This window comes from Malania oleifera, chromosome 12 (genome assembly GCF_029873635.1).
Source record: "Malania oleifera isolate guangnan ecotype guangnan chromosome 12, ASM2987363v1, whole genome shotgun sequence".
NCBI classification, from domain to species: Eukaryota; Viridiplantae; Streptophyta; class Magnoliopsida; order Santalales; family Ximeniaceae; genus Malania; species Malania oleifera.
This window is the reverse complement of record NC_080428.1, coordinates 61,984,048-62,000,282: the sequence shown is the minus strand read 5'-3', so window position 1 is coordinate 62,000,282 and position 16,235 is coordinate 61,984,048. Positions and strand designations below refer to the sequence as shown.

The following is a 16,235-nucleotide window of genomic DNA, read 5'->3' as shown; positions in this document are numbered from 1 at the left end:
TCGAGGCTTACCAAAAAGACATCTTCCCTAAAAAAATTATCTTTTTGTAAAATACAAGGGGTGTTTTGTATCTTTTTGACAAGCCTCGTCAAATCTCGAGAGAGATTAGTGTCTTTTGTCCCAATATTTATAGGTTTTACTTAAAAGAATGCCATCTAGATATTTTCTTTCAATTTCACAACATTGGTTTATTCGATATAAATAATGTTTGCAAGGAATTTTTAGTAGAGAAAATGGATAACAGAGATCAGATTCTCATTGACATTCAAATTTTGCTCCCCTTGTATGCATTAAACTACTCTACTTGGAGCAGTGGATGAAACAATATTACAAAGCCACAAAAGAAATCAGATTTCAGAGAAGAAACTTTTAGTTTTGACAAATGGCTATTTCCCAAGATCTTTCCCCATATCAATATATGACTTGGCATCATCAGTGAAGTAAGGTTCAAAGTTGCAGTTAGTCATCCAAACTATGGTACCTAAAATGTTAAAAACTATAGATTTTATCTAAAGCTTGATGATCCCAATGGGTAAAAAGGACTTGTGGGTCAACGAACATGAGATTAGGCAAACAAAAAGGGCCTAGGCATTGTCTGGGTGTATTCTTTCGTAAGAAAGTTTCCTAAACTAGTCAGCCAGCCAAACTATGACAACTATAGTTTCATGTGTCATTATGCAGAGGTGCAGGGTACATCTTCAGTGGTCGCACTGGGTTTGACAGCCGTGGGAGGTTGTTTTTGAACGGGGGGTGGCTTCAGTGGCCTGTTTGGACGAACTTTACTAACAATGTCTGATTGGATATCAAACTGCAACAAACATAGAATTATCAGTTTGAGGATGCAAAGCATCTACTATAGAAGCAAATAAATTCAACAAGGATCATGCACAGAATTAGGTGTTCATGCTTACTATATATGAAAAGTAATTTTATAAATTAAAGCTAGCTTACATAATAAGAGGTGCTTCTAAATTTGTAAATAATATTCGAAATTTAAGCTTGGGTTCCATACTACATGAAGTTATGACAATTGCTAGTTTTACAGATGACTAGTAACTTTTCAAAATCACCAATAATTATATTCGCACACTCCATAGAAAAGGATAGCAAACTCCACATGTTGGAATATCTATGTTTGAATACGTCTTGGATTTGGATTTGTATTGAATTTAGATAAAATGTAATATAAAATTATATTAAAATTTATCGATCTGATGTCATGATCAATCATACAAGATCCAATTTATGGTACTTCTCTTGGTTAGCTCTTTTCTCGATCTGCTCTTTTCTCCCACTGTTTTTTCCCCCCTACTTGCCATCCAGAGGAGAGGAAGGAGGAGAGGCAACAACATATTTGAAGCCATGATGCCACCAACAAATGGTCCATTTGCACCTGAGAGCACAGCTCTCTGCAATAGTCCCATTTTACATGACTTACAATATTGAAACCTAAATCATCCCAATATTCCTTTATTTTTTTTTGTACATAAGAAAAGGAAAGAATACCATCTAATAGACATTAAAAAATTATTGGGCTTCAAACCTACTGAATGTGAAAACAAATTATGTGGAGCAAATGAAGTTTGGCGTAACAGGAAATGCAATTGGTATAAAAAGCAAAAGTATCTAGGCCTTGGATGGGAATTGCAAAATATTAGGATCCATCAAGTTGTGGAAAACATTTTTCAGTTTTCATTCTTTCAGTTTTTCAAAGAATTATAGAAAATTTAGCTCATTTTTTAGTTTTTTAAGATTTGCATTAAAAAGGAAGAAAACAAAGGAGTCTGCTTAGTTGTGGAAAACAGTTTTTCATTTTTTATTTCTAGATTTCAAAATAATAACAAAAAAGATAACTTTTTATTTCAATTTTCCAAAACTTATATAAGGGAGAATTTGGTACCATGAATTTTGGGATTTTAATTTGGATTTGTGTGCATTTGGAAGAAACTCAATGCATAATCCACACAAATAAAGGTCCAAGATCCGAATTCCATTCTCCCATACACAAAGTACGAGTTCGAAATTAGAAAATAGTAAAATATTTTTTCCAACTTCCTATATAAATTTAGAAAATTGGAAAAAAAATGGCATTTTTGTAATTATTTAAAAAAATTAGAAATGAAAAATAGAACTATTGCCACAAGAAAAATTTTAGCAAATATTGCCAAAAATTTTGTCATTTATTTCATATAAATGTAGTAAAACTGAAAAATTAGCTAACTTTTTTGTAATTTTTTGGAAAATTAAATGAAAATGAAAACTGTTTTCCACATCTAAACTGGCACTTAAAGATTGCAAATTTCTTAAAAAACCTTTTTGAGTATGTAATATATACTGGTAAGATACGTAGGTAACAAGGACAGGGGATGATCAGCGGTAATGGCTCATCCCACCCTCAATTTGAGCAAGATTCAAGCGCTATAGTCTTTCCTAACTGTTCAGGTGTCTTTGTATGGTATAGAAAGCTGTTCAGCTCTTTTATTGATTTGCTGGGTGTGGTTTGATACAATGTGCTGGAAGCCTTGGCTTGGCAGGATGGGAATGAAGGTCAAGGGAGAAGGGAAGAAAAGGTTATTCCCTATTGGATCACACTTATATCAGGCCTTGGAACAGCCCATACTTGATTGGGCCATGACTGTTTTCGCAAGGTTAGAAATGGATCATATAGTCAGAACCAACCATTGTAGTAGTTGAGAGGAAAGAGAAAATGATTCGCTTTTGGTTTCAAGGCAGCAATCAATTCCTTACCTGTTATCTGATGTCCTGTATGATTGTCCTTGTTAGCTACCCATCAACAGATGTGTGCACACCCACACATTCCCACACCCCAATAAATAATAAAGTAATTCCAAAAATTATTCATAAAATAAAATAAATAAATAATGTGAAAAAAATCTAGCAAGATCAAGATTCCTTATGCATGCATTCACTCACTCAAAATACAAAGAGCCGCACCACTTTCACACCAGTCTAAGAAATTCATGTCAATTGTGCGATGCATGTAATGATAAAGGTGCCTTCTTATTCAACATTATGCACATGAACCCTAAAAACGAAAACATAGCATTGCAAGCAAAAGCTTAACTTATTGGAAAAAAACTGACCTTGTAACCACAGCCAGCAACACAAGCATAGAAGCATTCCTGTATGCAGCAAAGAAAAAGTAAAGAAAGAACTGTTAACCGCACTGATTCATTTTATGATGGACATTGAGCATGAAAACTGTATTAACCAGATAGGACGATGCTTACTAAAATGTTCCATAACAACAATACAGTACAATAATGGTGGTGAAGCATATGAGATAAAAAGTATGACAGTCATCAAAACTTCACACCGTGTTTTTTTTTTCAAAAAGTTTGTGCCAGCACATGCCTATTGCTCTTTCTTTTTGTGTATCCAGGACTATTTATACTTACTTGCCACTATTAAGATCTTCCAAATATTTGGATAAGCCCAATAGTTCAAATAATTTTAGCCTGAAAATCCAACTTCATCATGAATTAGTTGTTGTATTAGATCCATGTTAATATTGGTGAAATATGCGATTCAACTCGACTAAGATTTTGTAGAAATCTAAGCTTAAACCCCTTATTTAGGCAACTCTGCTGATTTCATCATTGCATGGATAGTCAAACTTAGGTCATGCATTTTAGTTGGTGGCATGGTATCTTGCATAGCAGGTTGGCTCGCTTAGAATTTCCGCATTAGAGATTTTAGATTCAAATCTTCAGAAAGACTGGGAAGGGGAATAGGCTACTCAAATTGTGCTGTCCAAGCTCAAAAAGGCCCCCCCGCAAGGAAAAAGAAAAAGAACTGAGTTAAACCTAGGTTACATGCATTTAATTAAGTCAAGGTGAATGCTTATTCTGATTAGTTAAAATTATGCATTGTTTTGTACATCCTCAAATTTAATCAATTACAGCGAACTGCATTTTAGCATTTATTCCTGGGTTTTGAAGGGAACCCCAAGTTTAAAAAACTATGTTTCTGGACTTGTAAAAGTCCAATCTAGGCTTCATAAAAATCACTTAAGAGACAAAAAGTTGAGCAAACTCAGATAGGTATTGGAGGGGACACACGCATCAACATTCAAAAATTAGGAGAGAGAAAAAGCAAAGAACCAATAGGGTAATGGACAGAACTAATGGGAAGTTCCTAAAGCTAATTGGCTGAGGGGAATTCATTTCCATTATCCTATCAAAAGTTGCTTCCCAAAAGCACAAAATTCAAAAGCTTGGTCCTTTTTCTATTTTGTCGCTTCTGTGAGCCAATTAGCCTTTGAAACGAAATTAGATTAAAAAAAAAAAAGGCAATTCCTCAACCATTTTAACAGAGTTTGGATTGATCTGGTGGGCACTTAGAACCTTGGGTCAAAACCCATCCCCTATTTTTTATAAACAGGAATAGGGTGAAGGGATGAGGATACAAAGTGGATCTATGAGAAGAGATTCTGCAAAGATAGACTGAGAAACAAGCAAAAATGAGGAAAAAATCACACACTCCAAAGACCCAAAGGATCCAAAGAGAGGTAGGCCAAACCTTTATCACTTTGACTTGAATTCCATAGTTCAATGCATATAATAATCAAAGAATGCTTAGAATGATGGTAATTTTTGGACTAGACCTTATCTTTCATGTTTTTATTGATTTCATTTGTCATGTCCAAGCAATATGGGGATTTATGGATCTCTATTTTATCATTTATGGCAGTCAAAGCATTTGTAAATCCATTATTAGTTGCATGTTTCGATTGATTCTTTTATGCTCATCCATATAGTTAGCATGATTGAGTAGCATAAGTTTAGATTTATCAAACTTGGCATGATTATAATATATGGTTAGCGTACATCCATGCTAAGATTAATGATGTGCCCTGCAGATGTGAATACTTGCAGTTTAATCTTTATATGCTTGGGGTTGTAGATCCACTAGTAGAGATAGTGACTACCTTCATGTTAATAAACTAATATTTTAGCTTCATTTTTCTGAATTTTAGACTTACCATCTTGCCCCATTAATGCTCAAAATCATGCATTTTCATACATTGCATAGTCATTCTTCTTTAATATGATATTTCTTTGACTCATCATGAAATTGCCTAAAATTTCTCAATTTCAAATCAATTTTCTGGGGTTTTCTCGATTCAAAACCGTTTCTTTAGTTTCCCAAGATTCAATTGCAACAAGTTAAACTCAAATACTGGGAGGAACCCACAAGGACTATATGAATTTTCTGATTCTTTGAGAATACTATTCACTAAAGGCCCTCTCTTAAGTCATGTGTTGCATTTAGTTGTAATTTTTCCTAGTGGTTGTAATTGTTAGTTTAATTGTAGTTTTAGGCTAGTTGATTACGAGCTTTATTTTAATATTTTGCACAAACTTAAGACTGTAGGATTTCACACAATTTGAAAGGCTTAATTAGAACACGTCAGCTTGACTTGTGATTGTGCTAACTGCCAAGAATCCCGGGCGTCATGTTTGAGCCTTGTGCACTGAAAAAAAAAAACACACACACACACCTTAATTTTCTAAAAAAAATTATTTGAAAATTAATTTCCATTTTTTAAAATAAACACAATAAAAATTTAAAAAAATGATATTCTCACATGTTAAGAGTTGTGGGATTCATGGCTCTTGGGACTAAGGTTTTAAATTTCAAATTTGACTAAAATTTTGGGGCTTCAAAAGCACAGAAACTTCAATGTTGCTTTCAATTTTTTTTTTAAGTGATAGAAATTGATAGTAAAACATGGAATTATTTTATGAAAATTATGTTAATAATGCAATAATGCGAGATTTAAACTAAAATATCATAAATAGAATAGTTTAGTGATGGATATGTGGTGCATGGTGCAATAACCGTAATATAATATCCATACTAAAAATATTCATATTCTGCTAATATAAACGAAATTCATAGATAAGTTAAACATGTGTTATTATGCAAATACAAATAATTTAGGCACAAAAGGTCAAACAAAATGTTGCAGCTAATATCTAAATTCAATTTTGCATAAAGTTCAAAAATCTGAAAGTATCATTGATATCATTGTTGTAATAGTATTTATCTACAATGAAGATTCATTAAGATAAGTTTCCAATTTAATTTCAAGGAAATTTTGTTCTATTCAAAATTTTGACAAAGTTCATTGAAATTTTAAGATTTCAATAAATTTCAGATGATTTGAGGAAATTTTGATGAAAATCTTGTAAGATGGAATTGAAAACTGTTGTGATTATGAGGGCGGTGCAAATTGGAAATTGCAACAAATTTTTTTCAATAATTTTAAGAAAATTCAGAACGATGCTTGGTCCTGACTTTCTTGACCTCAAATGCTACACCAATCCAAGTATCCATATTTTGTAATTTGCATTTGCTCTATCAAAGCTAGTAATAATTTTTACCTTTAGAATTAATAAATTCAATATTTAAAAAGAAAAATTTTCCATCAGATGGCACCATGGCCAGAACAAGGTTTCCAATGCCACATGGACTTTTGTAGGAATCAGATTTATTAGAGGAAATCAGTTGGTTGAAACCAAAATGCGGATACCAACTGTGTTTAGGATGTACCAATGAAAGAAATTTTAAAATTTTAACCAGATATACGCATCGCAATATCTTAAAAGAAAAATTAAGAAAAAGTGCAGCTTGAACCAATGACATAGTTCAAAGCAAAGGTGCAACAGTCCGAAGCACACAACTACACAATCAATTGACAAAATTAAGTACAGATGTGAATCTAAACTTATAATACCTCTGAGTAAGTGGCAGCACCAGGGGAACGATCAATGTAAGCACTCCATTGGTGATTTTTTAATACAGGGTCCTTATAGCATATCTCATCGCAATCCCCCAAGCCTGAAGATCAAATGATCCAATCAATTAAATATTAAAACGAAGTGCTATGAAAGGGCTTGTCTTTAAACTATTATAAATGTTGAACTTGCTCAGTACCACTAAACTAAAGTCTTGATTAAATATGTTAGATTACCACTTTACCTAAAAGCTTAAGCTATTAGGTTGTGGGCCAACAAAATATGTCAAGCTTTAACACATGGTAGATAAAACCCATTGCAGGGTATATAATAATGTTTTAAACACCACATAATAAGCAGGAAACAAGACTAGAACCCAAGACCTCCAGCTAACCAGCTTTGATACCATGTTAGATTACTACCTTACCTAAAAGCTTAAGCTATTAGGTTATATGCCAACAATGTGTATCAAGCTTTAACAAAATAAATTCAAGCCAAATGATCAATGAGAAGTAAGATAGACAGGTTCTAAAAGGAAATGAGAAAAAAGTGTACTTTGAGCACAATAATACCTGCAATAATGCCAAATTTTTGTGCAAAGGTTTCTAATACTAGTTATGGAACAGAGCATTTTCAGTTTTTACTGCATTAAGTGGGGGTGTGGGAGGGAACAGCATAAAGAATGAAATAACTCATTTTCTATAAGCAATTAAGCATAAAAAACCAATTATCAAGTCCAACTGCCTGAAGATTAAGATCAACACAGGACAAACGTGATCTAATTCATATATCATCCCCTGTTATGACACAGGTGAAATCTAAAGCTTAGCCCACTAGCTTTTTGAAACACAATAATTGAATATGAATTAACTGATTTTTCCAATTCTAATAGATCCATATGGAAGGTAAGGGATAAAGATCCTGATGGTTTTCCAGCCGCTTTTTTACATGATAGTTGGGAGGTGATTTAAGAGGATCTTATGGGTCTTTTATTCATGAGTTTCATTGTGATTGGATGGTGGGAATAGTGTGAAACTTTATCACTCTCATTGCAAAGGAGCTATCCAGGAGGGTGAGAGATTTTAGGTCTATCCACCTTGTTACTATTCTTTACAAGATTTTAACAAAGGTCACATCTAAGAGGATATTAGAGAAGCTTTGGTGGATATAATGACTTTGGCAGTGTCTGCTTTAATTAAGGATGGAAAAATTTTAGATGAGAGTCTGCTTTAATTAAGGATGGACAAATTTTAGATGAAGTGTTGGTTGCTAATGAGGTGGTTGAAAATATTAAAAGGAGAGAAGGTGGCACTGTTATTCTCAAATTGGATTTTGAAAAATCCTGTGATATGGTGTGCTGGGGTTTTAGAAGGTGATATAGAGTAAGAGGGTTTTTTGGAGAAGGATTATGGGTTAGTGTGGAGGAATTGGACTAAAGTTGTTTGCCCCTGCAGCTGTCTTAGTGAATGGACAACATAGGGCCACGACCAAGGAGATCCCCTTTCTCCTTTCTTGTTTACCTTGGTGGTGGATGTGTTATAAGTAGATTGATTACTCATGTGCAGGGATTGGGGTGCTTACAGGTTTAAGGATAGTAGGGAATAGAGTGTCCCACTGTTAACTTACAATGGTACTATATTTTTTTTTCTCAAAGCTAGTGTTGAGAAGTTTTGAAAAGCTCTAAATTTACTGAAAATTTTTGATATTGAAGATTTAACTGGTCTAAGAATGGTGTGTCTAGCATCAACACAGATCACGGCTCTAAACGTGTTTGAGGCTTTAGCTAGTTATATTTCTTGGCTTGGCTTTACTTTTCTTAGGTCTTCCTTTAGTGGTTAATCCTAATTCCGTTGCCTTGCGATCTGGTGGTTGAGAGATTGGGGAGAAAGTTGGAGGAGTGGAAGAGGGCATACTTATCCGTATGAGGTTGTACTACTCTCGTTATTGGTTCTCTTTCTATTATGTTTCTAGAATTCCTGTGCATGTTGCTGCAGGGACTTCGGAGAGGCTTGTGAGAGATTTTTTTATGATTTTGGATGAATGATAATGGAGGGATCATCTTGTTATTGCAGATGTGGTTAGGAGACCTAAGTCAGAAGAAGGATTGAGACTTGGTAGTTTGGTATCTTAAAACATCTCCCCAGCATGGTTACTAGAATCCCAATCTGGATCTTGCAATCTTGCGATCCTACAATCCAGATCTGCCTAAACGGTCTGGATCCTAAGAAGAATCTTGACCAAGCAGGATCCCAATAGGATCATATTTGGATCCTATGATCTTAGGATTGCGATCCTACTTGGGATACTACCTATCCTACCTGTGCAATGGAATATTTTTCCTGGTTAGGATTTTAAAGATGAAGGCGCAATATATTTTTATTGGCCCAAACACTTTACTTTTGCAATAGACACAAAATTTGGTTTAGTTGGCCTAGATGCATCAAAATTATGGCAAAGTGATGAGCATGTCCTAGAATTTGTTCGATCCAAAGTCAAAAGAGCAGCTGAGCATCTCTTGAAAGCTCTCTTCCTTTGTAATTGAAAGCTCTAAGAGAGCTTAGAGTTCTTGATAGGCAAATCCCCCGTCTTTCAGCAGGCTGCCACTACTCCTTCTAGAGTTCCGTGCGTGTTGCTGCAGGGACTTTAGAGAGGCTTGTGAGAGATTTTTTATGATTTAGGATGAATGATAATGGAAGGATCATCTTGGTAGTGCAGATGTGGTCAGGACACCTAAGTAAGAACTCAGAAGGGGGATTAAGACTTGGTAGTTAAAACATATCTCTAGCATGGTTATCAAAATCCTGATCTGGATCTTGATATCCCACGATCCTATGATCCAGACCTGCCTAATTGATCTGGTTCCTAAGAAGAATTTTAATCAAGTAGGATCCTATTTGGATCCTTAGGTTCTTAGGATCGAAATCCTACTTGGGATTCTATCGATCCTACCTGTGCAATGGAATATGGATTTTTCCCGTTTAGGATTTTAAAGAAGAAGGTGCAATATATATTTTTATTGGCCCAAACACTCTACTTTTGCAATAGACACAAAATTTGTTCTAGTGGGCCCAAATGCATCAAAATTATGATGAAGTGATGAGCATGTCCTGGAATTTGTTCAATCCAAGTCAAAAGAGCAGCTGAGCATCTCTTGAAAGCTCTCTTCCTTTGAAATTGAAAGCTCTTAGAGAGCTTAGAGTTCTTGATAGGCAAGTCCCCCGATCAGCAGGCTACCACTACTCCTCCTAGCAACAGCAGAGGCCACTGAGAGCTTTGTGATCAGAAGAGAGCTTCAACAAAAAGGGTTCTCTAAAGTCAGGTTGAGAGCTTAAAGTTCTAGGCTTGCAGCGGTTATGCATTAACTTTGTTGTCTTTTACTTTCTCCTTTTGGCCATATTTTTTTTTTTTTTCCAGCATAAAGCATATAGCTTTCTTTTTCTTTTCGACTAACAAAATGTCTTCTTCCTCCTAAAAAAGCTTTTCAGAAATTTTTAGGATCAAAATTATGAAGGAAAAACCTATTAGGTGCTTGCTAGCAAGGCAGCTACATTACTGAAATTTGTTTTATTTCTTAAACTTACTACCAAGTTTTTTGGCTTATTTTAGTGAGAATTGTCATAAAAAGCCAAATACCTAGTTTTTTTTATTTTTTATTTTTTTATTTTTATTTCACGCTGTAAGCAGAATCTTTCAATCCATGATCCGATCCTGCAGACCCCTCCAACGATCCCACGTTAGATCCTGACTTTAACAACCTTGTAAGGAGGAAAAATCTATTATGTGCTAGCTAGCAAGGTAGCTACATTCCTGAAATTTGATTTATTTCTTAAACTTACTACCAAGTTTTTAGGCTTATTTTAGTGAGAATTGTCATAAAATGCCAAATACCTATTTTTTTTTATTTTATCTCACATTGTAAGAAGAATCTTTCAATCCATGATCCAATCCTGCAGACCCCTCCAATGATCCTAGGTTGGATCCCGATGCTAACAACCTTGTTCTCTTGTTGAGAAATGGTTATGAAGGTTCCAGTTAGAGACTAACTCCATTTGGCACAGGGTTATAAGAAATAAGATGTACATGAGAATGGGTGGGTCACTAAAGGAGTAGCAATGTTTCTCGTGCGAGTCCCTAAAAGTTTGTTTCCTAGATTGTTCATTTGTTCTTTCCTTTTACCTGGTTCAAAGTCAATAATGGCAATAAGATTCAATTCTGGGAGGGTCTTTGGATGGGAGAGATTTCATTGGAGATTTTGATGCCTAGCCTTTTCAGATTATCCTCTGCTCATAATGCTCCACTCACATCCTTTCCTCTTTCCAAGGGGGACTCTCTTTCTTAGGATTTTTCTATCCAGCTCAACACTTAATGATAAATGGTTCCAAATGATCCCCAAGTGAAAGAGAGGTTGAGGAGCTTAAACTTTTGGACTTTTTTGTTCCCCAACAAGGTATAATTCTTGGTCAAGGGATTCATCAGGTTCTTTTTCTTTGAAATCTTTTTCCTTCATTTATTGAAAACTTCAACAACTTATCCTTTTCTTTTGAATAATGTCATCTGAAAAGCTACCATTCCTTTTAAGACCAGTCTTGCATATGGCCTCACTCTTAACAAGATTAATACGAATGACTTGTTGCAGGTAAGGAGCCCTTATGTCCTTGCATACAAATGAATTGTTGCAGGAAAAATCCAAATTTGCATGATGCCTCTAGAGTCCAGTGAGACCAATGTGCCATCTCTTTTGACATTGTCAGGTAGCTAGGCAGCTTTGAAACACACAATTTTCCTTTTTCTGGTGAAACTCAAGCCTTGACGAATTTATGCCAGTGCAGTTTTGAGGTTTTGGGAGAAGCAGAAAGGATTGCTTAATGGACTTGTATGGTGTATGCTATTCTTTGGACTTCATGCCTTGAAGGAATGAGAAGATTTTCAATGCCAAAGCAATATCTTCCCAGTTGTTATGGGATAGATTAGTTTTCCCGTTTCTTTTTAGGCATACTCTTGCAGAAATTTTTGAGGGATTTCATTGTCTTAGCTCCAAAGGATTGGAAATCGGCATTTTTGTGATTGCTTTTAGCTGTTTGTTGTCGGATGTATTGTCCTCTGCAGTTTGTAATTCTTTCCCTTTCTTTTTCTATCCAACCCCTCCCCCTAACCCCACCCCCCCAAAAAAAATAAAAGAAACCGTATATTGTTTACCACTTTACCTTCAAACAACTTAGGAATCACATCTGAAACATGTTCGTTAAACCTTGTCAAAAGCTATATCAAGTGCAAAGGTTAACTGACGCCACTAAATGATGCAGTTTATGATACCCAAATGTGTTCAGGACAACTGTGTATGACATTTAATTCACTCATTCCTCATAAATGAGATTCTTAACTTGACCCAGTCCGTCCAGCTTTCTGCATTGTCTCTGGGATCTCTAAAGCCTTATGAAAATGGCTCTATCTAACTATGAAGATTGAAGATGCAAACTTGTAATCAAGCTCTCGTAAACATCTCTATCCAACACTTTTGAATGCCAATATTTATAAATCAGATCACAAAACTTTATCCAGTATTTTATTCCAAATATTGGAGTGTCAACCATATACTCTTAATTTCAAAACTTACTGCAGAAATCTGAAATTCCATTGTATTTATAGTTTCTAGAATAATTCTTCCCGGATAATAATCCATATTAATATTCATAGAAAAACAAAATTATTGTCGATTGTGTTGCTAAAAATAAGAATCACTATTGAAAATAATTATTTGGCCCCCTAGTTGTTTTCAGATCAATATCCATTGTTTCTTGGAACCACATCATTTGGAATGTTAAAGTTCCTTTGAAGATTCCAGACCTTCATATTCTGAACATGACTGATGCGCACGATCTGTTATAGACAAGAAGGCCTTACAAGACTCCCTGTTCTGACTTGCGCTTCATGTGCTGCAAGTCCAATGAAACAAACACTCACTTTTTCCTCCATTTTCAGGTGGCAACACACCTTCAGAATGCTCTCTTTCTCTTGCTTTAGTGAAGCTTCAGTAGCACTTTAGAATGTGGGAGATCTCTTGCTCATAAGACATTGGGGTTTCTCAAGTAGAAAGGGCTGATAAGTGGTGTGGCCTTCTATCTTATGGAATCTTTGGAATGAGAGAAATGTTAGAACATTCAAGGGTATTACAACTTGTTTTTTATGGGACAGAGTGGTGTTCTTGGCTTCATTTTGGAGTCATTTGTTTGGAGTTTTTTTGGGGTTTATCACCATTGGACCTTCAAAGGGTTGGAACTTGTTCTTAAAGAACACCTTGTCTTCATATGATTGTGCATTGTTTCAGTCCTTATAAAATTCTCTCTTATCCAACAATTTCATTCTTTACGGTGTTTATGTCAAACTGAATCAGATTCCAATGCATGGCTGGATTGCCCAAATTACATCAAGGGCCAAATTCTATTGGACCAGGACTCAAATCAACACCTGGCACTACACAAAAATTCAAGCATTTACTCCCTTTTGATTTTGTTGTAAAAATAATGAAGTACTTAACTCATTGGACAATCTCTAAAGGCTGTGATGCACACAAATACTCCAAAAAGTTTACAAATACAGCAGAGCAATGGATTCAAAAGTATACATCATTTCATCCAAGAGCATATAGATTGTCATGTTTGAAGCCCACAATAACACTTGTTAGTTGATGCATCTGACCCGGGAAAAAAAAAAAAAAACTAGCATTCTCCAAACAATAGCACCAACAACAACTAATTGCACACCTCACTATTGTGATACAAGGTAAGGAGATGCACCCTCCATCATTGTGCAAACTCCAATAAAATAGCACACTATATTGGCAACATCCAGCAGCAGTTACATATCTGTTTCTATTGAAACAGACGAAGTCAAATACAACCTGAAATACCCAATTGCACACACTTTGAGGCACTGATACTTCAGGGCCTTGGATTTTGCAATGTTTGCCATACTAAAAAAAGATTAAGTTCAATTTAACTGTTTAACCATTCAAATAAGGAATTACCATTCTAAATTCCAAAGAGCAATAAAAACATTCAAGCATTAAAGTATATAAATCTTTTTGAGAAAATAATAAGAAAATAAGAACAGCAAAGTAACACTTACATTCCTCCCACGTTTCTGCATCAGAGTTGCACCCTTTTTTGCAAAACACTCTCCCTGTGAAATTCAACGCAAATCATTATACAAGCACCCAACTAATAGCCTTGAATTTGATGTATGCAATATTAATTATTGATAAAATTAAAATACGAAGATCATCATAAATGTCATTTGAACACAGCTAAACTAATATATTTACACCATGTAGCCTTTTGATGCTAATTGGACATTAGGCAAACTAGACAAATTTGTGTGGATTTTGCAAAATATTGAAAAAATTACCTTGTGATTGAAGAATTTGCATAAATTAGCTAGGCTTGTACATAGACCATAACTCTCTAAAAGACTTGGAGAACCTGTAAATAGCCCTAGCTGTACTCAAGTCCAAATGCCTACATTTTCTATGAATGCATGGGCCATATATAAAAATATCTTAATACAATCATCTGAGATTCTGAGTTAAACAATTTTATGCACCTAACTCTTTAACTCAATATCAACATCAAGCATTTAGAAAAAAATCTCGTCCCCAGACATACTAGTTGGGGAATTATAACAAGCTTCATGGAAAACATCAAGTGAGATCCAAAATATGCATTACTGTAATCTTCTGTTATGAATACAGCCTAGGAATATGTGCACACACAAGACCAAAATCCTAATTCCACTCATTGACTAATATTTCTCTACATACATTGAAATATTCCTAGATCCAGATTTTCCTTTTTTTTTTTGGGGGGGGGGGGGGGGGGGGTGTAGTTAGGTTTTCCCCCAATAAGATAGATAAGATTTTAATATAGGTTTGTAATGATTTTAATAGCTAAATAAGGTTTTAATATTTTTTTTCCCACAACTATGAGATGACCAATAAGACAGATGTTAAAAACAAGGCAGCCGATGGGATAACGCAAATGATAGCAAACATGTTTCTGAGATTTTTGCGCTGTGCTAAAACACATTACTGCAATTTATTAGATAGATAGCCGGACAAAGACACAATTCTGCTGCGTATTGTAACGCCAACAACTCTCTCCCTAGTTCCTCCTCCTCCTCAACCAAGAAAAAGAAAACGAACAAGAAAACAGAATACAACTGCAAAATAAACCCCTCCAAGCCTTCTCTTTAGTAGTGGAAAGGCACGAACCTAAAAGGATGGAACATTGAAAGAATGCCACGTTACCCGAGAAAAGCAAATAGGCGTGACAGCAGAACAAAATTCAGTAGCACGTGATTTGACAAGACTGACATGTATTTCAAATACCACAAACATGAAACAACAACTGCAATATTGCTTTCACAGCCCCAAAGACAGATAGGAAATAGAGTATCAACAAATAAACAGCAAAAGATCATAATAAGCCAACAATGAAGAAAAGCATTTCGAATATTACGGAATCGAACAGGGAGAAAAAAGACGTAGAAAATGAGCATATGTGGAATTACATGGGATCTGCGTAAGAGCAGCGTATTTGGTCGTGCACTGACTTCCGCAGGGAGACGCCCATTGCTGAGGAAGCATCGTCGTCTTCCCCAAATCTCTCTCTCTCTCTCGCCGGAAACCAGGGAGGAGAATAAGAGTTACGGACAGAGCAGTGGTAGCTGTGGTTGGCCCGCGGGGGCAGCGAATTTCATGGTGCTCAGTCCTCCACCCAGTGGGTATAGTAAGTGTTGGTTGGGTGGACCTCTGACAGAACGACGTCGGTGCCAAGCTCACCGAAAATACACCTCCTGATGCTCTCAATTGTTTTTCCGACTTATTTTATTTTATATTTTTCAGTTACAGAAGATTCTTCTCTAATAAAATGCCGTTAAAGACAACAGATTCTTGTTATGGGCATGGCATGTAATATAACTGTATTGTTTTCCTTTTATGTCTAAATTATTATTTGTTATTAGATGACATTTCTTAACATGAAAAAAATTTATGCTTCTACTTTGATCACAGATTTTATTTTGGGAAAAGAAAAGAAAAATAAGCAAAAAATTTATTTTATATTTTATTTTTCCTTTAAATAAAGTACCATTAAAAATGAAATTATGTTTTTATATGATTAAAAATTTTTAAAAATTAAATAATGAGGAAATGTAAAATTAAAATTTAGTTCATAAATTTTGTATATTCTTTACTTTCGTTTCAGCTAACTTGATAGTCAAATATAAAGATATAAATTTCTTAATAACTTGACCAACACGTAAGATAAACCAAATTATTATTTGTCATTTTCAAAATAACTTCCGTAGTTCTATAATTTTAAAGTTAGGCAAAATTTTAAAACCGTAAGGTAGTATTTGAGAGTATAAATTTCAGACTTTAAATTTAAATTTAGATAGATTGAACAAATCTCAAAA

General features: G+C 34.9%; 1 protein-coding gene across 1 annotated transcript; it reads right to left on the bottom strand.

Moving 5' to 3' along the window:
* Positions 1-218: 218 nt before the first annotated feature.
* On the bottom strand, positions 219-15,705 carry LOC131144154 (uncharacterized). The gene is made up of 5 exons (XM_058092593.1): positions 15,330-15,705; positions 13,890-13,943; positions 6,764-6,867; positions 3,105-3,143; positions 219-808 (listed from the first exon to the last, which is right to left on the bottom strand). Exons 1-5 carry the CDS (start codon positions 15,403-15,405, stop codon positions 674-676), a joined length of 408 nt encoding a protein of 135 aa, XP_057948576.1. The 5' UTR covers positions 15,406-15,705; the 3' UTR covers positions 219-673.
* Positions 15,706-16,235: the final 530 nt, after the last annotated feature.